Source organism: Aplysia californica, unplaced genomic scaffold, assembly GCF_000002075.1.
Source record: "Aplysia californica isolate F4 #8 unplaced genomic scaffold, AplCal3.0 scaffold00520, whole genome shotgun sequence".
Taxonomy (NCBI): domain Eukaryota; kingdom Metazoa; phylum Mollusca; class Gastropoda; order Aplysiida; family Aplysiidae; genus Aplysia; species Aplysia californica.
This window is the reverse complement of record NW_004797790.1, coordinates 539043-563880: the sequence shown is the minus strand read 5'-3', so window position 1 is coordinate 563880 and position 24838 is coordinate 539043. Positions and strand designations below refer to the sequence as shown.

The 24838-nt window shown below is 38.4% G+C and overlaps 1 protein-coding gene across 1 annotated transcript; it reads right to left on the bottom strand.

Moving 5' to 3' along the window:
- On the bottom strand, positions 1-21252 carry LOC101858962 (E3 ubiquitin-protein ligase MYLIP). The gene is made up of 7 exons (XM_005106226.3): positions 20824-21252; positions 9344-9537; positions 8109-8274; positions 6802-7052; positions 5430-5689; positions 4268-4530; positions 1-3771 (listed from the first exon to the last, which is right to left on the bottom strand). Exons 1-7 carry the CDS (start codon positions 20911-20913, stop codon positions 3529-3531), a joined length of 1467 nt encoding a protein of 488 aa, XP_005106283.1. The 5' UTR covers positions 20914-21252; the 3' UTR covers positions 1-3528.
- Positions 21253-24838: the final 3586 nt, after the last annotated feature.

Genomic DNA, 24838 nt, shown 5'->3' with positions numbered 1-24838 from the left:
TTTCTTTGATTCCAGTATTACTTTGCAGGTGCCTGATTTCACCATGATGCCTCACATGTTCTTTAACTGCACAAAAAAGGCAGCACTTACATAATATAAGCTGTTGTTCTATCCTCAATTCGTACACACGTATAAACTGGATCACTAAATATTTTTTATTCAAGTCAAGGTAAAAATAGCAGCTCTTTGGTCTCTTTCAGTACTTTCACTACTGAGACACATCATAGGTCTCTAAAATTTAGAAGCCTTCATGTAAAAAATAATGCATCTCAAAGTCTTTTCTAATTTTAAAAAAGAAATTTTTTGGCTCTTTAAAAAAGAGTACTCTTATTTAAAAATTTAAAAACACTATTCTCTAAAGGAACAATCCCTTATGAATGAGTACGAAAGAGAACAAGAAAAGCTATCTTATTTTCAAACTTTAAAAAAAAAAACCAACTAAAAAATACCCTGAAACCCAGTGTAGGCACAGTATTTCACTTTCTCACAATTTTTGATTCATTGCAACATAAGAAATTCATTCTGTAGGTGTGCTGGACTATGATGATATAACCCCGGATCTAATTTCCAAGAAGGCGTTCTTATTCTTGAACCAGGGATGTCTGGGAAGTTTTCATGGCTTCTTAATTATATAAGTTATAAATGATAATGAACAAATCTGAGGTCCTTTTTTAACAGTAAAAAGAAAATGGGCTTCAAAGACACCATAGCCATTGAAAATTGTAGATCTCTTTTTATGGGACAAACTAAAACCAGTAAGGCCTTGAAAACTCTTGCAAATGATCATTTGAGCATCAAATCAAGTGATATGATAATTTCAGATTTTCACATTATGTAACATTTTTTACACTTCATTCTTTTCACGACAAAACACAAAAGACTCACTTGTCTCTCCTCGATCATTGTTTTTTCCACTCTGTAGCCATGTTAGAAGTGAGTATCTAAACTAAACTGCTCAAAAGATATTGTTGATGTACATTATGCGTGTGCATTTTCTAGAGTATTCATCACCATACAACAAACTTCTCTCTCTTCCCTCCATGCCAGCATGACAGACTGAGACCTAGACTTCAGAAGTTAAGTAAAACTGTTGACTCAAGGAAGCAAATATAGCAAAACTGTACCCTTATGTCATAGTCATAACTTCTAGTCAAAGTGTCCATAAAAACTTTAAAAAATTTTTAATGGTACCATATTTTATTTTTAAAGACCAAGGCATTTTCTTAGAAATGGCCGCGTCTAAAATCAATAAATTATAATACATTCAATATATATCTTTGAAAGCTTTCTAGCCTTACTTTTCACTGATATTTAACATTATAATATAACAACATTCTTTAACATTGTCCAAAACTACAGTTATCCAATTGTTTTATTTTTCTCAATACTGACAACTACTTTGGTTTCTCTCTTCCCATGCATTTCTGTATACAATACTGCAGACACACAAGAGATAATATGATCCTTCTTCATTAAATCTATACAAATATGCACACATCGTCTCCTACCATTGATGTACTACTCAGGCTGACAAAAAAAACCCTGCACAGTCAATATATTTTTGCTAATGACGCTCCAATTTCTCTACTACTTGACATGGAAAATATTCATTGTTTTTTTATCACAGAGATTTTCAGTATAAAAAATGCCAAATGGATGATCTTCCCATGTCATCAGATTATGCTTTACATTACAATAGTTTACACAAAAAGAAAAATGATACTTTTTCTCTGACTGCCATCTTTGCAATGAAATGATGCTGACTAGTAAATTTATGTTTGCCTCAATTTCCTCTTAATATCATCCTATCATCATTCATAGCTTTGCTTTTGCCAAAAGGGTGCAGGTGTTTGCATGAGGACTTTTAAAATCAACCACCCACTACTAATGAAAAATATGTTGTCTTCTAAAAACATGCACATATGTCAAGGAAATACCTGGTACATTAGTCAAAGTCGAACTGCTTGAGCTGATTTATTGAAGTGCTGCATGCATCTTATAACTTTTCATAACAATATGGCATTTATTCTCATCTTGAACGCACATGTACCAGTTGTTTAACTTGGTTAAGAAGAGAATGTTGTTCAACCTAAACCATTGTACAAAATGCAATCAAACATTGAACATATTTAGTATACACCATCATAATGCCATAAATGTGTCCATTGGCAGGAATTTCTTTTTTTAAAAATATTTGATGGTGTCATTGATGTATAAAATGTATAAGTTCATAACTCAGGTCAAAATTTGACACACCCACATATCTGACCCTTTGGCAAAGGCTCGTGGAGAACAAAAGCTTACTTTTAAAAACTTCCATGATTTTGTCTCAGTTTATCTTTACTATTCAGACTATACAATAAGAACTAAACAATAATATGTGAGACAGCGAGGTGAAATCAGGCGCTCGTCAAAATAATGAAAACGAATAAACTCGCATTTTTCCGCAGGTTTGGGAATTTTACTTTTAATTTTTGTTTTTTAGCTCAGCACCTTCCATATCCATTTAAGAACACACATTTTTGTACAGATTTTATTGAAAACCATCCATAAAAGCCACAAAAAAGCAAATTTTCAGTCTCCGCGGATTCTCAAGCAAAGGAAATAGCAAAACTTTGGCGGCCATTCACTTGCAAATTTTACCTCTGAAACCAGGTGACCCCCACCTCCTTCAATTGCCAATATCTCGACTTGTACCCAAAATAAATGGATATTTTTTTCATCGAAAGCAAGACAAATGAAGAAGTTTTCAGACGATACGAATAAATCCATCTGCCTAAAAATAAACAAGTGCCCGATTCCACCATGTCACGACATTTATACCCTTGCACTCAAGAAACTAAGCAGTTGAAAACCTCACGCATTTACAGGACAATTGAACATCGGTAGCATAAAAAATGGCACACAAAATTTTGAACCCTCCCATTAAACATTACAAATTTTTACACATCACTTGTGACAAAGACAGTATGGAACAGGATACATGAACAAGACTAGAATTCAATGAAAATCTTGTTACAGATTAAAAGCATATATAAGCAGAGTAAAATAACCCGAGAGCAAAATTTCTTGATTATCCACGACCTCCAAGCGGTCTTTTCATTAGAACACTGGACATGTGGTTTCACAATTGCTGATCTGTTCATAAAATCGATTCCCGAACAATGAAAAAAAGCACCTTGTGTTTATATCAAATGAGTTCATCAACAGATCCTTTGGAAGAAACACACCAAAGTTTGTTGTCAAAGTCCATTTCACAGCCTAAAAAGCTACTGCCATCTACTCTCCTTGCCATTTATAGCTCAGTCTTGTGACGTAAAAAATGGGCTCATCCAGAAGCGAAAGAGTCTGACTTGATATCAGTCCGTACTGTCCCATAATCCACGAAAAAACACACCAACCTGACCATTTTGAAAATGTCTGAACAAAGTGTTGAGGATGTAAAAATCACATGTGCTCAACACATGGAATGATTAAGATCACATTTTGTGTCCACTGCTCTTTAAGTCCTTGGAAAAGATTAATTTTTCACAAATCCGTCTGAACATGCGGTATACTATCACATACAGTGTTTGCATTAGATCCAAAACCCTGAAAGACTTTCTGAAACCTATCGATATCTGTGCGACACAAGGGACACTCCTCAATTCGTTCACAGCACATATCACAGGTCATATGACCGCATGGGCACAGCACCATGCAGACTTTTTGGTACATACAGATACAGCACAAAAGTGAGTCCTCCAACACTTCAAGACGACGCTTTAGACTCTGTGAAAACAGAATTTAGGCCAACTTTAGAAAAGAGGACACAATTATTGAACAGAATCCATAAATGAAAATAAACCTTCTTAAACTATTTTCAATGACGTGAGATGTTCCCATATTTATTAGATACACCCAATTTCAACTTAAATTGGAACAGGCATGAATGACTATAATAGGCCTTATGAAAAACATATAAGTCATTAAAAAAAAACATATACCTAGATAAATTAATCCTTTTCCCCCCCAAGTCTAAACATCCTGTCTCCCACCTTGGTGAGCAACATGCTTAACAAACAATCATTTCAAAACGAGAAAGACAACATTTCTTATTATAAACAAGTAATTGAACTAGCAATAAAAACAATATTCCAATAACCATTTTTATTCCATTTATTCTATATTCTGTTAATGAGTACTCCGAGTATCAATGCATAAACTTACCAGTAGTAAATAGACAAAAATCTTGAACACAAAAGACCAAAAAGAAACTGCCATTCACCTTAACTTCCTTTTGCAAATTTGTATTTTGCTTCTGCTGTATCAAGTCACCGGCAACATCATTAACCACACTTTCCTTTTCCTCTTCATTTCTTTCTACGTCTTCATCTTCCTCTTCTTCATCTTCATCAACACATGACCCACATGAATGAAAATTGTGTACTGGGCTGCAATTGGGACTAGAAGACTTTGCGTACAGTTTCCGCCTGACACAATCGTAAGCCTCTCTGCTCGTGCGCTGAATATCAAAGATGTATCTTTTTCCTGTACTCAAAGACAAAATAAACAAACAATTAGAAATAAGCTTCAAGGTAGGCCTACTGGTCAGAAAATGGAGCAAGGAAAACCTTATTGCTCATGTCATTAAATAAAACTCATAATTGAATCTGCAAAATTAGAAACAATGTTTCAGCGCTGGGTCTATATCCATCATACGAAAGGCATGCTGATAAAATCTGTTCCTTCTTTTTAAGTTTCATCAAACTTAAAAAGTTTGTTTTTTTTTATTACAATTTATATGATAAAATACACACAGAACTTAGAATGTCATCCGTTGAAAAATGTCATATTTAACCAGGGTATCAATTTTCAGCCAATCATCTCAATTTACAAGCCAGAAATCTTTTAAATTCTACTTTTATTAGGGGAGGAGATATATATGTATTTGAAACAGAGGAACGAGACATGTCTATCCTTAATCAGCATAAAAATTTTTCTTTACTAATTTCTTGAAACTCGGTTTGCTTATTTTTTTAAATTACAACCAAAAAAACCCCACTCAAAATCTCATCACGGCATTTAGGCGACACATATCGAGTCAATGACCATGAAAAACTGCCCTACCCAAATCGTGAAAGAATAACACCACAAGGCAAATACATGCTTAACACTATCCGTACGTCGTGTTTTAAGATCATATCCATATGACGTGGGGAACTGTGCCACCACTTTCCAAAGAGGAAATTTACTCGTTAATCCGATCCATACGCTTTGCATAGCAGTCTGTCAAAATGATTTTTTGAGAAAACCTGAAAGTTTCAAAGTGATTTTCGTACTAGAAGTATTCTTAAATGTGAGGGGGGACAAAATGACCCCAGGGCGTACGGATAGGGTTAAACCTTTCCCATTCTGTTGAAATTAAAGATCATTAACAAACTACTCACCCAACTCCGAATTCTCATTGAATATTGAGACAAAGGTGCCCTTGAAGTCTCTACAGTATTGGGACTGCACATCAGGACACACAGTGTCACATCTGTAGAAGGAATGCATTTCTGTGATGCAACGGTACAGAGCAATTGCCGCCTTACGACTGACCAGTTTATAGCACTCCTCAATCTGAGGTTCACCTGCTTCATCAATGAGCTGTACATGAACCGACTTGTCATTGTGTGTGGCTAAGCTGATCTGGAGGTATGGAATCCTGCAAAGATATGACATATCATGATTACATACTTCCAGCACCATTGGACTTACAAAAGGTGAAAGTCAACAACAAAATGACCATAATGTAAGTCAACATAGGAAAATTCTGTTACATAAGCTTAATTTAATAGCTGTTACATGTAGTCGGAGGTAGATCTAATCTAGGTTGCTGTTAAGTGGAAACCAATGTGTGTGTGTGTATATATATATATATATATATATATATATATATCACATACAATATATTTATATATATATACATTATCTATTTGTGGTGGCCGAATTTTGCTATTCAAAAGGCTTTTTAATGGCTGCATCGATCGACATGCGGTATTCGCCATAAGATTCTTTAAAATATTCTCCAGATCATGACGCCCTTCGTTTATTTTAGTTTTGAGACAGTTTTGCTGCAAAAAGCTAAATTTATTTCGCCGATCGCTTTTGTAGGTCGACGCTTCTGTCTCTGTAATTTTAGAAAATCCGCCGGGTTTGTTTTTGTAAAACATAAACTATACATGTGTATACAGTCAAACCTCGTTATATACTGACTACCTTGGTGGTATACAGATATAGCAGCGACTGCCATCTTGACTAAAGGTAGACTGGTAAAGACTAGAGATAATCACACTGTGGCCAGGGTTTTGCCTCAATTAGATCTGTCTAGCGTGATTGCTATGTGCACTCAAAAAATACATTAGTTCATTTGTTTTGCTTTAGATGAAAAAATTACCCGAAAATCTTCCATAGTAGTCAAGATATTTGCAATTGAGGGAGGTGCGGGTCGCCTGTTTTCAGAGGAAAAAATCCGTGAGAAAGTGAGCGCCAAAGTTTGAGAGTCCTTGGAAACAGAAAATTTGTATTTTTGTGCCTTTAATCAATATGTTTTAGTAAAATTCACACAGAAACGTGTCTTCAAATTGACATAAAGGCGTTGAGCCAAAAATTAAAAATTCACTGAACAATTGTCAAACCGGTGGGAAAATGGACGTTTCCTCTATATTATTATTTTGATGAGCACCTGATATCACCACCAGCCACAATGTGTCACATATAGTATGCTCATTGAAATTCATTAGCAACAGGCAACATAAGTGTCTTTACATTACTCACGTTCTCTCCTCCTTGGTCTTGGCATTTTGGAGAACAAGTCCCTCTGGACCAACTCCAAAGTTGACATCGAATCCCTGAGCTGTGTGAACTTTGTGCACCTCCATCCCATAGCCAGGCAGCTCACTTACAATCTGTAGCATGAAATACCTTGAACTTGCCCGAGGCATGCCATGCAGGTTGGAATGTTCCCAGAGCACCCTGTCAATGAGGGTTTGTGATGGGATGTATGTTGGATACAGCTCTTTCAGAATCTGAAACAAACAACAAGGTAAGTAATGTCAAACACAAACAAATGTTTCAAAAATTTCAAATAGGGGTCAAAGAAGAGCAAATTCTGGCAGAAAATATAATAATAATAATAGTAATCATCTCTCTCTCTCTCTCTCTCGTGTGTGTGTGTGTGTGAGTGTGTGTGTGTGTGTGTGTGTGTGTGTGTGTGTGTGTGTGTGTGTGTGTGTGTGTGTGTGTGTGTGTGTGTGTGTGTGTGTGTGTATGTGTGTGTGTGTGTGTGTGTGTGTGTGTGTGTGTGTGTGTGTGTGTGCCCAAGTGCGTGCGTGTGTGTGCCCAAGTGCAAATTCAAAACCAGCTGAACTTTACATGTTTAAGTTCAAATGGGGATTTTTTTTTTAAATTTGGGGGGTAAATGTTTTGCAGCGATGAAAACTGCATACGGTCATATGAGCGCACAGGACACATTAAACATTTTCAGTTGGTAGGAAATTTTTAACTTTGCCAAGGTGGCGGTCGAATCAATTTTGGACCACCAAGGGATCTTTAACATGCACAACTTGCACACAGGACCTCTGAGATTTTTCGCCCTTGTCCAAGAAGGCTAGGTGTAGATCTTTATTACCAGAAGATCAGGAGTGTGGCTGAAAGACAGCAGTAAGGAGTCAAGGACTAGCAGTAGAAAGGCTGCAGAAAGAGTCGGGGCCTAAAGGAGGGGGGCAAAGGGGGTGAGGTGTGGGGGCAGAAAGTAGAGACGATAGCAGACGGCAGAACACTGTTAGAGAGCAGGAAAGGCAGCGAAAGGAGACAATTTCAGAGTAAAAAACTTTTCCGTTGCTACCCGGATTCGAACCCGGGACCTTTGAAAAAGAGGCAAACACATTAACCTCTAGGCCACGAGAGCCCCAAAATGAGGATAAAAAAAGCACAAATTCTGGCAGTAAAGTGAGAGGATGCCCACACAACCACTGCCACTTAACGTTTTTCTTCCTTATATCAGCCACAAAGAAATGAATCTCTGTAAAAAGAAGGGGGTAAACACACTTTCGACCTCAAGTCACAATAAAGAAACTCCTCACCTCTTCGTAAGTGTGCCGCTGATATGAATTACATGTTAAGTCTCCATGCTCAGCTTGAGTGATGTAAGCCACAAGCTTTGCTAATTTGCACTCATCACAATGTGGCTCTGTTAAGGATATGTGTCCTTTGGATATGGCTTCTTTAGCTTGTACATAAAACAGATCCCTAAGGCAAAGGAAAAAGACAAAAAATTATTTCAATATTATTTTCAAATCAATCGTTGATTAAGTCGAAATTCACAATGATTTATATCCTTGATCATTGGCTTTACAAAGGGATTTCAAATGAAAACAAAAAATGACAAGTGTCGAAAGAAAAATAACGAAAACCAACAACTGTAACAAAAATATATGCTGTGTATAGTATTAAAACTATGAAGAACAACAGTATTTGAAACTAATTTGAAAGCTATGGACAAACAACTTACATGGTATATATATATAAGAAAGAGCTGAAATACAGGATTTTCATTACTGTCTGCTTTAACAATGAATCCTTTAATCTCTATTAGTCAAAAATACAATTAATTGAGCAAAGGTCACAGTACCACTTTACATTATGCAGTGGTCTCTGCCAAAGAACCTGGTCACAAGGAGACAAAAAAAAGTGGGTTCTCGCACAGACCAGGTTTTTATGGGCAAATTTCACAGGGCGTCACTCAGCTCTTTATAGAAATCACCCTTGCTTATTTCTTTACACCAAACATGACATGTTGGCAATCCAGATGCATCGGGGCTTTTTTGACAACATGAGGAGAGGGCCAGGTGCCAAAACTAATTACAAACTTTTCTTTCAGGTACTACAGTAAAGAAAGATGTTTAGAATTAGATAAGTTGATAAATTCCCCTCGACCCAAACTGGGTTCTTATTATTATAAATATTGTTAAAAAGTATAGAATGGGTTCTATGAACAAATCCTATTACATGTCAAAAAATTAGGAAAAAGTAAAAACAGTAATAAAATCCAAAACGTACAACATTGCTCAATGATTGTAGTTCTAAAAAATACCCTTTTGTTCCCTGTACAGAATTCAAACAGCATTGATTATTGAAAGTAATTTTTTTTTTTTTTTAAATTTGGAGCAATACAAAAAAGTCACAATTTCAACCTACTGAATGATTCCTTTACCCTTTTAGCACTTTTGCTGACTGGCCTAATACAATTATGGTTTCAGCAGTTATGTATTACTTGCCCAAGAGAAGGCTCACAGTGTGAGAGCGGCCTACTACTTACTTTGTGGACTCTTGTTGGATGTACTGTGGCTCAACAAAGAATTTGACTCTCAGTTTCAATCGGTACACATGGGATGACCCGATGATTTGATCACAGACACGGTTACGCAGGTTCAGCCACAATTCTTCTTTTTTTGATCCGTTGTATTGTAGGCCAAAAAAATCAACCTCAATTATCCCAAGAACATCAAGAACCTGATGAATGAAAAGATATAAAACTATAAAAATAAACATTTTTTTCACAAATCGCACTTTTATCAAAATGTGGAGATATAATGCCTTAACTGCTTTTTATATACTTCACATGAATTATGAATAAGTGGAAATAATGACTTTAAAAAGACTAATCCGTGACATTTAAACGAAAAAAAGTTTACACAGTTTTTACCACTTCATTTTATTGAAGAGAAATGGGTCTACAAACCACCACAACAGTTATGCAATACGCCCGACCTATGACAGAACGAAATAAACTGAGGTCCAGGCTAACACTACATGACATCAATATTGTAAATAATATTCACGTAAAATTATTTGTACTTTATTAATTATACCTTCTCATTTATATGTATTCTACAACAAATCCAGTCACGCAAATCAAAGAAAACTGGATTTCCATTCTTTTTCAATTTTACTGCCATGAAACAATACACGGCGTACAAACAGCGCTCTTTTAGTTGGATCGGCGATGGAGTGACCGGGTCACGGCAGGCCGGTCACCCAGAGGTCACTAACCCGCCCTCCCGCTACCTGCGTCGGTAGCCGGTGAAATGAATTTTTCAACACATGTTTTATCGTCTTACACACACAAAAAAAATATCATACGTGAACACAAGTTTGTTCTTTAGAGAAAGAAACTAAACCTCTTTATTGGTACGAAATAGCAATACCATGGCTGCTCACATTTTTGAGTTAGATGCTCTTAAAAAGTATGTCTATTTATAGTTTGTCAAAACAACAAACACATATTGAATGGCTAATAACTTATAAGCCTAACGATAAATATTTACAAAACTGCCACGTAAGACAGGAAAATGTGTTTAGAAATTGACTCACTCAAAATTTTGTTTCCAGCACGAACATGGAACTTGTCATGAGCATGATAGCCAAAACGCTTCCCTGCATTCATGACTTTTTGTATCCAATGGATTGTGTATCCTCCTGAATAATGATATACTGACGTATCTTCAATATACAGCACCGATTTCTTTTCACAAAATGAACATGTACAGAATAAAACTATAAATTTATACAATTTTTTTTTCTAAACATATCCAGTAGCACGCAATGAGGGAGCTATTTGCAGGAGATGCGACACAAAAAATAAAACGCATTATGTCTATCTGGTTTGAGATCCTTCGTGCTCTGGCTTCCAGTTTTGAGATCGCTTGGTGGCTGCTTTCTGTGTCCTGTTCTCCTAAAAGCCCGAGAACAAACATGTGTTGTTGTATGTGTGGAATACAGTGTTGCTATGATATGTGTTGCTTTGGGATAACTTTGCGGGGAAATAGCGTCTGAATGCGGACATGTAATTGTCGATTGCTAAGAAGATTTATGGAAGTGAAAAATGTTTGATTGGTTTGAGATGTGATATTGCAGTGTAAACATGGCTAAACCTTTCATTGAGAAGATTGAATATTGCTTCCAGTCCACTTGCTTCCTCAATTTTTGCAGTTTCGCGGCAGTATTTTCTTGTTTCTGTACAAATTGTGTTTGTTAGTTCCTTGCATACATGGGGATGGAGGGAGGTATGTTTGGGTTGTTTTACGATGTTAGCTTGAAATGGATCTTTGTATGCAGCCACCTAAGCGGTACCGACAAAACGGAGAAGGAATTCACATTTCTGCTATTGTCAAACGCACACCACATGTTCCGACTAGTGTCAACTGCTTTTTTGCGGCATGAATTGACATGACATAACACCATATCTCCGTTTGATAGTTGAAATCGCGGTAAAAGACTTGACACAAATGTTAGCGGAATACGACTGTTCATTTTTGTCCCTCACATCAATCCCATAAACCAAGAGAATATATCCTGCCATTGTCTTACATAATCGGGGCTTTCTGTGCTTTTCTGTTTCTGTTTGACAGTTAAATTTAAACACCAACACACCCGACAAAGTTCATTCAGAGACTCTATGCCTCTCATATGTGTGACTGGCCCATTGCAGTTTAACGATTTTTACTTAGGAACACAATTCACTAACTGATATCCAGTCACTGAAAAGTGCTGGAAAAACAAAATTCACATCATTAGAAAATATGATTTGATGGCTATCACACTGCGCAAACAGAAATAAAGACCATCGTTCCATTCTCTAATGATTTGTAATTAAATTTGAAGAGATAACACTATTAACGGCGCTTCCGATCACTTAACACTCACAATTTAAAACTGTTATTATTCCCAAACGAATCAATGAAAACTGTTGAAACTTTCACAAGATATCAAGAAGACGTAGACGAAGCGGAATTGGTGAAGAAATAGATTCTAGGGGTAGAGTGAGCATCATTTTACGGCTCATGAAATTGGGGGAAGAAACGCGTTCTGATAAAGACAAGATAGGACAGCGCTGTGCACGAGTTGACCCCGGTCAATCCCCGACTTGACGCGTGAAATTGCAGGTCATCTGCCGCTAATTTATGGCCTACCGCGGGGGGCCCGGACTCACTAAAAGATCGCTGAGACGGAATTTTGGACGCCGCGGAAAAGGTTGATTTTAAAAAAGACACAAAAGTCCCTCTGGACCTGTCTATTTCTATTGGAAGTTGTTAGGGGACTGTAGAGCCCTCTAGCGCTAACCACTGGCCTGTACAGTCTCCCCCTCCGTCTTACTGGGAGAGTGAGCAGTCCCCTAGCAGTGCTTACTGGGGGACTGTTACTAACGTTTTATGACAAAACGCTCTGAACAGGAAAAAGCTGATTCTGAAATGCCTACGTTTCCAGATTTTAGTCTATAAAAATGTTCGTTCTCAATCTTTTTCAATTTTGTTTTCAAAGATTGGAAGAATACTTTTTAATTTGAAGAATCCAGAATTCTACTTTAAGTAACGACTTGCCAACCCCCACAACAACCTTTAATACTAGTTTTCTCTTTTTTTTTTTTTAGTATTGATTAAAAAAGGCGTAAACTACTACTACAGTGGAGTCCACTTATAACGAGTCTGGAAAAAACGAGAAGTCTGTTATAAAGACACTATTCTAAAACCCTGTTTTTTTCTCCTCTTTACCTTTGTAAATAAAATACTGTTATAGCGCTATCAGACAAACATGAGAGTCGGTTATAGCGGAATATTGCTGCTGCTGTGCACAGTGCATAGGCCAATTATACATAATGTAAGACCTCGCCAGTCGAGAAATTTGTTGGTGATCTTGCCAAACAAAGAATAGGAGAGCCCATGTGCGTCAATAATGAAGGCCAGAGCAACTGAGCAGGGAGGGTGTGGCATGCGCAGACAAACAGAACGCATCATGTGATATGCCAGCGTAAGCCTAGTTTAGATGATCAAGGGCTACCATGCCTCTCACTTCTCCGATGCCGGGATGGAGAGGTCACAGCAATGTGATGGACGGAGCGAATGTGTGACGTGCGCGAGCAGACGGAATGCACCACAGGGTGTGGTGGGGTGGGGGAAAACACAGCGGGCGAGTTAGCCAAGAGCCCTTTCTTTCTGATCACCAACACCGAGCTGTCAGTCCACATCGCTAGATCTAGCGCTAGAGAAAGAAACCTGAATCGATTTTTGATCACGTAAGACCCAGAGGTCATGTTGAAACAAAATCGTCATCAGGGGAGATAGCAAAAGGAAATAAACAGAACATCAAACTCATAGATTAGGCCTACTTTACAGTTTCGCTTGAACTTATTACTGGATCCCTTATACCGAGAATCCTGCTATAACGGACATTTTGCTCCGGTCCCCTCCCTCTCGTTATAACAGGATTCCACTGTACTACTACTAAGAATATATAAATTCACATCTCTGAGCATTGTGATTCTGTGTGTCATGTACAATTAGTATTTTTCTTTATTAGAAGCGAAATGTATTATTCAATGTTATAGTTACCCCTGCTCACCACCGAGAGGTTGGAATAGGACTTCAAGTAGGACGCAGTATTTCATGTTGCATAATCAGACATTAAAACAGGACAACAATCAATGAGGGGTGACAATGGGATAAAACGTGCGTTTACAGTGTAACAGTTTAAAACTCATTCCTTCGACAAAATGTTTAAATGAGCACAGAGGTAATTTCCTTCTTTGCAAATTCTTCTTTCACACAGCTCCAGTGTTATAGTTTTAGTTTGTCTCATTTACTCTGTTGTTACGAAGCTCGCAAAACCTCTACCACCCACACATTGTGCCACTCAAGTGTAAGCCTAGGCACCATTTAACATCTAATTATATAATTTGCACAATCTCCCAGCTCCACACATAATAGACTGAAGACTGAGCACCTCCCCCCCCCCTCCATACACACACACAATTACCCCCCCCCCCCCCCCCCCCAAGACATTGTGAATGTAGCCGTAGTTGTAGGGAGCATGTGATTTCATAATTGCAACTGCCTTTAACCATGCCAATACTGATGGGGAGGCGAGTTTAGGACCAGCACCTTTTGAGTGACCTACTTTTGAATGTGTGGGGGGGGGGGCTGATTCAGGATCCCCGGTTGAGATTCCTAAAGTATGCTATCAAAGTCTACTGTGATGATAGAAAAGATTGCAAAGCACAGAGACTCGGTCAAAGAGCTTGCTATAGTATCTGAGCGGAGACACAGACATTACCCAACACAAATACAATTTAATTATGAATATATAATAAATAGGCCAGCTCTATTTCTACGAATGCTCGGGAAAATAAAACTTGAGCTGTATTTCTCCAAAAGGTTTCTGTTCTCGAGATTTGGTCATTTGCGAATGGAGTGGCCCGCGCACGGGTGTTTGCGTGTGTGTGGAAGTGTGTGTTTGTATGTATAAGGTGTGAAGGGGTGAGGGCGCGGAGGGATTTTTTGTGATTTAGTTTTCGCTTTAGGGATGACTAAATGCAAAATAGGTTACTGCCAAAATCGAGCAGTCTTGTTTTCTCACTGTACCCTTTGAAGGCATTTTCAAATGAAGTATAGTCTGGGAACGTTATCCCCCATCACAATTGAAGTATCTGAATGTTCAGACATCTAAAAATCTCTGGCACAAGAAATTGAATTCGATGCAAAAAATGCTTTTTCCCAGTCCTCGCAGACTGGTAGAATGAAAGATGTTGCCGAACTCTCGCAAATAAACAAAAAATCTTGAGAACGAAAACCGTTCGGAGAAACTTCGGAGAAACAGTCACTTGCATACATAATTATTTTACTTTCAAACTACACTCATCTCATGTTCATTTTAAAGCACTTTTCTTTTTAATTTTTTTTATCTGTTTTACTAATTTTGACACTATATCCATTGCAAGTTATTACTTCAGGAAATATGTCATGTTTTTATACCAGCTGAATTTATGTAGGGTGCTTCTTTTTTCCAAAACCCACCAAAACCTACAGAAACCCACCGAAACAGAAAAAATACAAATTGGAATACAGTAGAGCACACCTACCGACTTCAACATAAAGTTAAGGACCACCTTGACCTTGACAGACAGCCTTGATTTTTTTTAATCCGAAAAAAAAGACAGCAAGGAATGCTTCAAAATTTTTTTTACTCTGAATGTGTTAATGGGTTAACAATGCGTACTGTAAAAGCTTCCTAAAAGTGCAAAACTACCACATGCAGCACGGAAATCCTCTGGGAATTTTAGCCAAATTTGCAACTGGTCCTTAACGTACATTGAAGTCTGTATAGAACACTCTTGTCAAAAACTGACGGAAATAATGAATACATTTCTTTGTCTCGTATTTTTCTCTCTTTGTGTCATTTATGATTTATATTTTGACGCATTTAGCGAACATACGATAACGAACTGACGGCTGTAACGGACAAATTTTCTTCCCCAACAAGTCTTTCCTTCTTATTTACGACTGAAGTAACGAAAAAACCCATCACAGTTTTTAAAAAGTCTGAATAACCGAATAAACAGATCGCTTTTTGTTGAGGGGGGGGGGGTGTTGTAAAATTGAGAGTTAAAAAATTGTCGATAGACATGAGAAATTGGAGTTACTGGTGTTAATGAAAGAGTACTTTGAAACTTACTGGAAAGGAAGTGATTATTCACACCGGGTGTGCGCATAACAATTAATATTATTCACACCGGGTGTGCGAATAAGAAATAATTTTATTCGCACAGGGTCGAGCCTACGTTGATTTTGGACCTCGTTTGTCACACCCGGGTATCCCACCTTTTGGCAAAGGCTTAAAATGTTAAAACAACTGGACACTAGATCTAGATTACATCTAGACTAGATTCTAGATCTAGATCTAGAATCTAGTATAACTTGTTTCAGATTTAGAGTTAAAGTAAGCATGCACACTCTCACTCTCTCTCTCTCTCTCTGTAGCGCAAGGAAAAAGAAGAAAAAAAAGGGAGATTTGAGTCATTATCATTGTCATTGACACAATACACAGCTTGAATTCCAATTTGAGTTTGGGTGTTTTTTTGGATCGCATTGCACAATTAAAATTAGATCTAGATTTCTAGATCTATCCCATGATCTTTGTCCCTACGCGAAAGAGGGTGAAAAAGGGAAAAATTAGGAAATGCTAGATCTAGATCATTTCCATCCTTCTTTTCAAACGCCCTGTGCCAATAATATTTTGTAGTATTCACACACCCTGTGCGAATAACATTTCTAGTCTGGTATTCACACAGTATTCACGCACTCTGTGCGAATAAAATTTCACAATATTCACACAGTATTCACACACCCTGTGCGAATAAAATTTCATAGTATGATCGCACACCCTGTGCGAATACAATTCCATAGTATTCACACACCCTGTGTACAATATTGTACCGTACAATTGTGCGAACAACTCTGTCTAGATCCGTACAACATTGTACGCACAATTGTACGAAGTGCTGCAGGTATCCGTACAATAGTAGGCCTGTATGCCCACAGGCCTACTACCTACATGTTCTGTCTTAGTAGATCTAAAAATCTAGATCTAATCTAGACCTAGAGATTCTAGATCAGTGTTTCCAATATTCCACCAGCTGAATTTTTAAAATCCAAGTGTATACAGACCCGGTAACCGGGAACAAAGTCAGGAAGTATACAGACCCGGTAGGGGAACTCTTTTGTGATTTCGGAAAGTTTCAGCTCCCAGGCCCGGTAGTGTGTGTGAGGGAGAGGGAGAGGGAGGGAGAGGGAGAGGGAGGGAGAGAGAGGGAGGGAGAGAGAGAGAGAGAGAGAGAGAGAGAGAGAGAGAGAGAGAGAGAGAGAGAGAGAGAGAGAGAGAGAGAGAGAGAGAGAGAGAGAGAGAGAGAGAGTGTGTGTGTGTGTGTGTGTGTGTGTGTGTGTGTGTGTGTGTGTGACTGCTGGATTGAAATTATGACACTGTTCTTTTCTTTAAATATGTGATTCCTCCAACTCCAAAACGGAGGAAATGCAATCGTTCATCGAAAAGACATCCGCAATCTTCATTTAGATCTAGATATAGATCTAGTCTAGTCTCGAAACTAGATCAATGATTTACAAATGTATGTCTGTCTGTCTGTCTTGATATAAACCTAGGCCATAGACCTATAAGAACCTAGATCTAGGTCTACCCTGAGCCAAGAGGGCGCTGAAACTTTCTGAAATCACAATAAGAGTTTCACTACCGGGTCTGTATACTTTGTGACTTTATTCCCGGTTACCGGGTCTGTATACACTCCCTTTTTAAATTTTTCGTCAGACCTCATCTGCCGATCTGATGCCAGCGCCTCATGCCTCATGTAAAAAAAACCCAACTAGATTTAGATTTAAGTCTAGATCTAGATCTAGACTCTAGATAGATAGATCTAGAAATATGTGTTGCGTTGAAATCATGCTGTAAAAATATTTAAGCTTAATCTACCTCCTTCTGTTGATAGTTCTGATGGCCGAAATGACAGCGTGTCTGCGTTAGAAGAAGTATTATATTTTGAGTGTGGGTTCGAATCCCGGTCCCGGAAGTTTGTTTTTTTCTTCTTCTCCTCTCTCCTCCCCCGACTGACCAACAATTTTTCCCCATAATTGCATGTTTTGACTTCAAAGATTTCCACTCATGGTTTTGTGTAAAAACAAAGAAACATATATAATATAGATCTAGATCTAGTCATAATTATAGATCTACTTATATTTTAATAGAAGTATATAGATCTAGGAAGTGGCTATTCTCACTCGGGGTGAGAATAGAAATACGATCGACCTCTCACCCCGGGTGAGACTTGCCTCCGTAGGCTATTCTCATCCAGTGTGAAACAAGACCTGTCTTTCCTAATTTCGGAATACTTTCTATCGAAGTGGATGATCAAATGGATAAAGGCAAAGAAAAGATTACGTTATAGCACAAAAGTAATCTAATTTTATCGACTACAAAGATGCTATGGCTATTTCACTTTTCGAATCGAGCCGAACTACAGGGTCGCCATTTTGTTTTGCCCGGAAGTTCTCGCAAGATCTACTCCTCCCCTCTTCTCTCTCTGTCTCTTTCTGAATACTATCTATCGGTGTGGACGATCAAATTGACCAAAACAAAGTTAAAAAATGATGTTAACACACAAAAGTAAATTAATTTGGTCATCTACAAAGATGCTACGGCTATTTAACTTTTCGAATCGAGCCGAACTACGCGGGTCACCATTTTGTTTTGCCCGGAAGTTCTCGCGCTACTCCTCTCTCTCTCTCTCTCTCTCCACTGCCCACAGACAAAATTGTATGCTTTTAGTAGGCTAACAGTAGTAATGGAACGTTTGTTCACGGCACAAAATTCTAAAATTTTTCTGTTATCACAGTGTAGAATTCTGTGGTTTAGGGTGAACGCAAAATTGGTTGGCCTAGATCTAGGCTATAACTGTGAACGCCCACTGGGTGAGAATAGCCAAAAGACTCGCCTGCGCTATATCTCACCCGAGAATAGAGGTGGCCATAGATCTAGCCTACTTTTCCTTTTAGGCCTACCAATTTAGGCCTGGTTAAAGTTATGGCCGTCGTAGTCCGAATAACATTTTTTCATATTCGGACTCGAGTTTTTTATTCGGACTCGAGTCCGAATATGAAAAAATGTTATTCGGACTTGAGTCCGGAAAAAAGGAAGTGTCTTCGTTCTATAGATCTAACGTTCAGTGCTTCCATTTTTCCGCCATTTTTTAGTTTCCCCCACACCTTATCTGCCGACCCAATGCCCGCCGCATCATTGATACGCCCCCCCCCCCCCCCTCACGTTTCCCACTTTCTTTGTTGTAGAAAAAGGTAAAATTGAAGATTAGCAGACCACCTGGCACCTGCATATTATGAGCTGTGTAAAAAAAAAAAAGACCGATTCGTTCAAATACACAAGCCTGTGTCATATCGATTGTTTACCAAGAAAAAGTTGTGTTGCTGTGTAGAGCTGAGCATACGGCAACTTTTGATTCCATAGACCAGCGCACAATTCATTACGTAGATCTACGTCAAGACTAGCTTATTATTGTAATAATGATCAGTTGCCGGGGGGGGGAAAAGACTGACGCGTATGCGACGTTCAAAGCCCGGACCAATAGTGCCCCCCCCCCCCCCCCACCACGCACACAGCAACATGTGTGCAGGCCACCCATCCGACCCCGACACACGCTAACGAGCCATCTTTAATTGCTTCTGATGACCTCTTGACAAATAAACATTTATTAGAAGCGCTATAACTTTTCAGGCCGGCCTCAAATTCATCATAAGATTAAAACTCGGCACCTGCACAAAACGCCTTTTTGCCCGTACTGATCCCGGTCTCTACCCAGCCTGAGGCGAGTCACGAGTGAGGCAGGACAGGAAGCCGGATTCACGAGTCACAGGAAGTCGGAAGTGATGTCATGCTGGACAAGAATCAGAGTCCGAATAACATTTTTTCATATTCGGACTCGAGTCCGAATAATCACTTCGTAAAGTTATTACATTGATGCCCAACCCAGGGGAGAACCAACTGGATATCTAGATCTAGATCTAGATCTAGTGGTCTAGGCTTATTTTTACCAACAACCTTCAAAATTCAAATAATTGTACGAATAACTGTCTGGTTATTAGTACAATTGTACTAATAACTTACTAGATCTAGATTCTAGATCTAGTTAGAGTTGTACGCACTATTGTACAAATAACCGCAGCCTACATTATTGCGCGAGAATGTGGGGTAGGTAGGGCGGGTGGTTGGGGTGGAAGAGGGGGGTGGGGGGGTTCAGGAGGGTCTCCCCCCTGACAAAATTTGAATGAAAAGATCTACCGGTCCGAGATTCTCCATTGAGAGATATTAAAAACCAGGAAATTATGAATTCCTAAGGTTGAGACATAGATATCTAGATCTCTAGAATCTAGATCTAGAGGAATCTAGATAATCTAGATCTAGGCAAAGTCAGTATGCTGGTCCGGTATTCTTCAATCTTACCTTCAAATATATTTGCCTTGGTCATCAAGACTTCTGGATTTTTTCTCTGGATGTAAACAAATGGATTGTGGACTTTAACGAACGGAACAGATCACCAACTATTTTTACTGCCCGGGCTTGTTCTTTGTATCACAGTGTTTCACTAATCTACAATCTAGAAATCTAGATCTCTAGAAATCTATTAGATCTAGATCTAGATCTAGATCTAGATCTAGATCTAGATCTAGATCTAGATATATATAATCTAGATCTAGATTCTAGAATCTATATATATAGATCTAAATCTATATCTAGATTTATATCTAGATCTAGAATAGATCTAAATATAGATCTAATATAGATCTAGATCTATATCTATATCTATATCTATACTGGATTATCTAGATCTATATTATCTAGATCTAGAGTCTATTATATCTAGATATCTAGACCTAGATCTAGATCTAGATCTAGATAGATTAGATCTCTCTCATTGCCTGTCTCTTACAAACTCTTAGAATGTAGAATCTAGATCTAGATCTAGAATCTAGATCTAGATCTAGATTCGAGACGGATAAGAATCAACAAGAAAAGTGCTTGGTCTAACTTAGTGTGTGATGGGTCCATGAGTAAAATAATAAGCCTAAAACCTATCCACCCTTCCGTTACCACAAAAATGGACTTTGACCCCACCGTCGCCATTTTTCTGTGGCTCCAGCTGATTATGACGTCATGAATGCTTCACAAAGAACGAGTAGGAGAGAAACAATTAAAAAGTTAATCTGCAAAACACGTTTGGACAAACAAAGCACATTTTTACAATTTGTAATGTTATTAAAACTGTCGGATATGACTAATAGTTGTGAAAAAGCGCATTTTCAATCACATTGAAAGCAATGCCAAAGTAAATTTAGATATCTGGAAGATCTTCCAGTAGCGTGGAAAGGCAAAGTAAGTGACAAAACATACCTTGTCAAGAATAACTTGTCCAATTTGCTTGGGATCGAATTCGATTTCGTGAAACTGCTTGTTTGGAAGTGTGATATAACACGTAAACATTTTGCATGTCTCCTTCTTTCTAGTTCAATATGAATTGTTAAAGACTAGAGTCTAGTCTAGATCTTGATCTCACTCAGCTGACTTGCTTTACTATTCGGCGGAGAGCAGTGAGCAGCGGAATAAGGTTTTTCCTTGCAGCTGAACCCGTGTGCCCGCTTCGTTTTACTGTTCACGCGGGGTCGCGATGACTTCGCTTCGACCAATGAAAAAGGACATGCCCTTAATCTTATCCAATCAGCTCTCTTGAGTAGGAGGAGCTTTGTGACCAACTTTCAAGCCAAGGCCTAAATCTAAACAATAACAAAGCCACATGTTAAGAAGAGGGCTGTGCGCTTGCTTGCTGTCAGGCAGGAGTCGACGTGAAATATAACGCAAGCTTATATCACGTTCATAGCAAAGCACCACGAACGCAAGCTTTATTCCCGATGCTGACATCATTCTGCTTTTAAAGCAAAATTGGCTGTATGGACACACCACAAAGAAAAAACACGAAGTTGTGGTCATAATGTCAAATGTCCCGATCCCAACCGCTATCTTCTCGAGACTTTCGCTTTTTCCTTTGTTTTTTTTCTGAACGGAATAATAGATTTTACCATTTTAGAGAAAGATTACACAATTCATGCGATTTTAAAGGCAAATGCGGCGATTGGCGACTTTTCCCCCTTTCCCGGTAAACACATAATTCGTTAGTTTTGTCTGTTTGATTTGTATTGTGGAGAAAGAAAGGTGTTCTTGGGGCTCTCATAGTCTAGAGGTTAGAGTTAGAGTGTTCGCCAGGGGCGGCTCGTGGGTCTAAAAAGTGGGCGTGCACAATAAGGTTAAAGCAGGTTGAAGATAGTCAAGGGCATGTAAATTAGATGTTTTCTTCATCCTACCTGTTTTGAGAAAATCTATTTGAAGAAGAAGCTTTCCTTTCGTTCTTTGGCTGGCGCAAAAATGTCCATTATTATGTTGACGAAGTTGGGTATGCTGTCAATGATGTCCTTGTGGATCGACATAAACGTACGTCAGTGCGATTTCTGGTATTTTGCATACTTCTCTCAATGTTGTCTCGAATTTGTAGTCCTTCAGAGTTGAACAAAGGCCCTGGATTATTCATGTACGACACTGAGCAGATTTAAATATTTCATTGCAATGTAATACTTATAATTCTGTTTGTAATTTGATCTTAAGCAAAACAGTAATATTTCTGTCATCATCATCATCCAGTGCCAGATCTGCGACAGACATCGGCGATCATGATTTTCCATTCATTCCTTTGCTCGGATGCTCTCAGAAAAGCTACGTTTCCCCCACAGAATTCTACACTTATAGAACGGGAACTGTACCACGTGACCTGTGAGGAATTGAAGACCGAAAACAATGGCGTCTTGAGGGCACGATTTATCGTTTTCGGAAGTAACCCTATAGCTTTTAAAGCAAGAGCGACTTTTACAAACGAGTGAAAAATGGAACATTTACTGTCCAGTTTGTAATTTTGAGTTACAGAATTCACTGTGCAACTAGAGATTGGAATCAAGGTTTTAAATTGTTGTGTTTTTGGGTACAACAACAGAAACAGCAGACATAGAGAGTTTATAAATATAAGATCTACAGAACTGTGAAAAAATTCGTAACACGGATGGGATTGTTCACAGCACTTCTAGTTTCCCACACACATTTTGCATACGCATATATGGCCTACGTAATTTTTTTGTAGCAAAACTTGTTACAAGAAATTTGTTTTACACTGAACATACTAGATCTAATTAATGTTCTCAAAACATGCGTTCAATAATTAACTTTATGTCGCCAGAAAAAAGGACGGACTTGCTTTTAAAAGAGATTTAGCTCCAGCTATAAACTTTTTAAAAATCTGTAGAAACCAATGACTGGGATTTTTTAAAATATATATTGGGCAAGTATTTATTAAAGAATTTTCTTTAAGGAAATTTCTAGAATAATGTAGAACCTATAGATGTGTACAAATGTTTGAAAAAAATACTCATCGGTTAAGACGAATTGATATAGATCTAAGTCATTGTGTAAAAGTAGGAGAATCTAGATCTAGGTGTTCGATAGTTCAGTAGCCTAGATAGTTGATAATAAGTTGCGCATCAAATTTTTGACCGCATGCTACAGTCGTAGAGATAGCGTATTATTTTCATCCGAAACATTAATTTCCTCATCCATACACCTTTTTGGGCCTTTATAAGCACATGTAGTCCTACTTTAATTATGTTACTTTCATAATTGTTTTTGAAAGCATTTTCAATTCCTTTCACTTTCACTTCCCACGCACGGGCTCATATAATTATGATTATAATTTAAGATTCCAAATCTGACGAATGTATAGCGTATAATGCTGCATTTGAATACACACTCGAGTAATAAAACTTTCCCCACTACACCATTCCAACTTCTAACACAATGACCTAATTACGTCATGTTGACCTCGCTCAAGTTCAGGGTTACAGAGGTGGGCTAGAGATATAAATGGCAAGACAATGGACCAATCGCACATCGCTGGAAGCACTCCGGTGGGTTGCTCCAAAGCTGTCATAATACAGGCATTGAATTGTGTAGGCTGTCGTGAACTGGTTTGAGATTGCGTTATTTTTAGACTGCCTCTATGGGCTTTGTTCGGCTGCTGCACGTCGAGATTGTGCCGCCTTATTAATATTTATGAATTAAGAAACTCGGTCAAAACGTCATCGTTGTTTGGGTCGTCCCATAGAGCATTTTCCGAGATAGATTACACCCCTGAACATACTATTTGTTACTTGGGTGAAGCAAAAGAACTTGGTATAGTATATTAGATGTTGTAGAGCTGTTGTAGATGTTAAAGGAGCGAATAGGCTCTGGCGAGGAACTTGTACGTAAAACTGATTGGATGATGGATGGTAAAGGTTCTTTTGTTGTCATTTTAAGGGTGTTGTGCGCTAAAATTTTTGGGCGGCAGTGCACGACCGTGCTCTATGGACCAGCCGCCCCTGGTGTTCGCCTTTTATTCAATAGGTCAGTAGGTTGCGGGTTCGAATCCGGGTAGCGTCGAAAAATGTTCCTCTCTAAAAAGTTATTCTTTTCACATCCTTTCCTTCTCCCTAACGATGTTCAGTCGTCTGCTTTCGTCTCCCCTTTCTGCCCCCATCCCCGCGCTCCGCACTTCCTTTGCCCCCTCCTGTATGTGCTCCTGGCTCTTTCTGCAACCTTTCTACTGCTACTCCTTGGCTACTTATCGTTGTCTTTCAGCCACACTCCTGATCTTATGCATGTAGATCTAGCAGGTAAGATCAGCACCTAGCCATCTTGGATAAAGGCAAAACATCTCGGACATCCCGTGTGCAAGTTGCGCACGTAGTTAAAGATCCCTTGATGGTCCAAAATCGATAAGAGTAGGGTTCGAACGCCACCCGGGACAAAATTCAAAATTTCCTACCAACTATAAATGCTTAATGTGTCCCGCGCACTCATATGACCTATGCAGTTGCGAGAGCCGTAAAACAGTAACCATCAAAGAAGAATAAAAAAAATATGTGGGGTTTTTTTCGGGTTGGGTTTTTTTCCCTCGTTTTTTCTTCTTTTTTTGTTAGGAGTTACGCTCCACTTTTCAAACTATCAACTATTATTTGCAGGTGCAACGATAATGCTCTGTATCTAAACCTGTTTGTTGATAGTTAATTTAGTGCACCACGAATAGGCAGCACATCTTTCGCTCTATAACACTGCCTTTCTACTGAGGGTAATTTGCCATTTACCACCAAAAAAAAAGAAGTTTCATTCTGATATCTAGATTCTATATATAATATGTTACATATTATGATCGTCCGTCGTGGCAAGCTGGAAAATAATAAACGGGGAGTAGGTCTATGGAATATGGAATAAGGAGCGGGGGGTGCATAAAAAAACAACAACTGGTAATTAATAAGCGGGGAAAAGCGGGGGG

Excerpts from the sequence above, each read along its gene's own strand:
- LOC101858962 (XM_005106226.3), bottom strand. The coding sequence starts at position 20,913 with ATGTTTACGTGTTATATCACACTTCCAAACAAGCAGTTTCACGAAATC. Across the intron at positions 7,053-8,108 it reads AGCGGCACACTTACGAAGAG|ATTCTGAAAGAGCTGTATCC; the intron begins GTGAGGAGTTTC and ends TGTTTGTTTCAG. Across the intron at positions 4,531-5,429 it reads CAATGAGAATTCGGAGTTGG|GAAAAAGATACATCTTTGAT; the intron begins GTGAGTAGTTTG and ends CTTTGAGTACAG.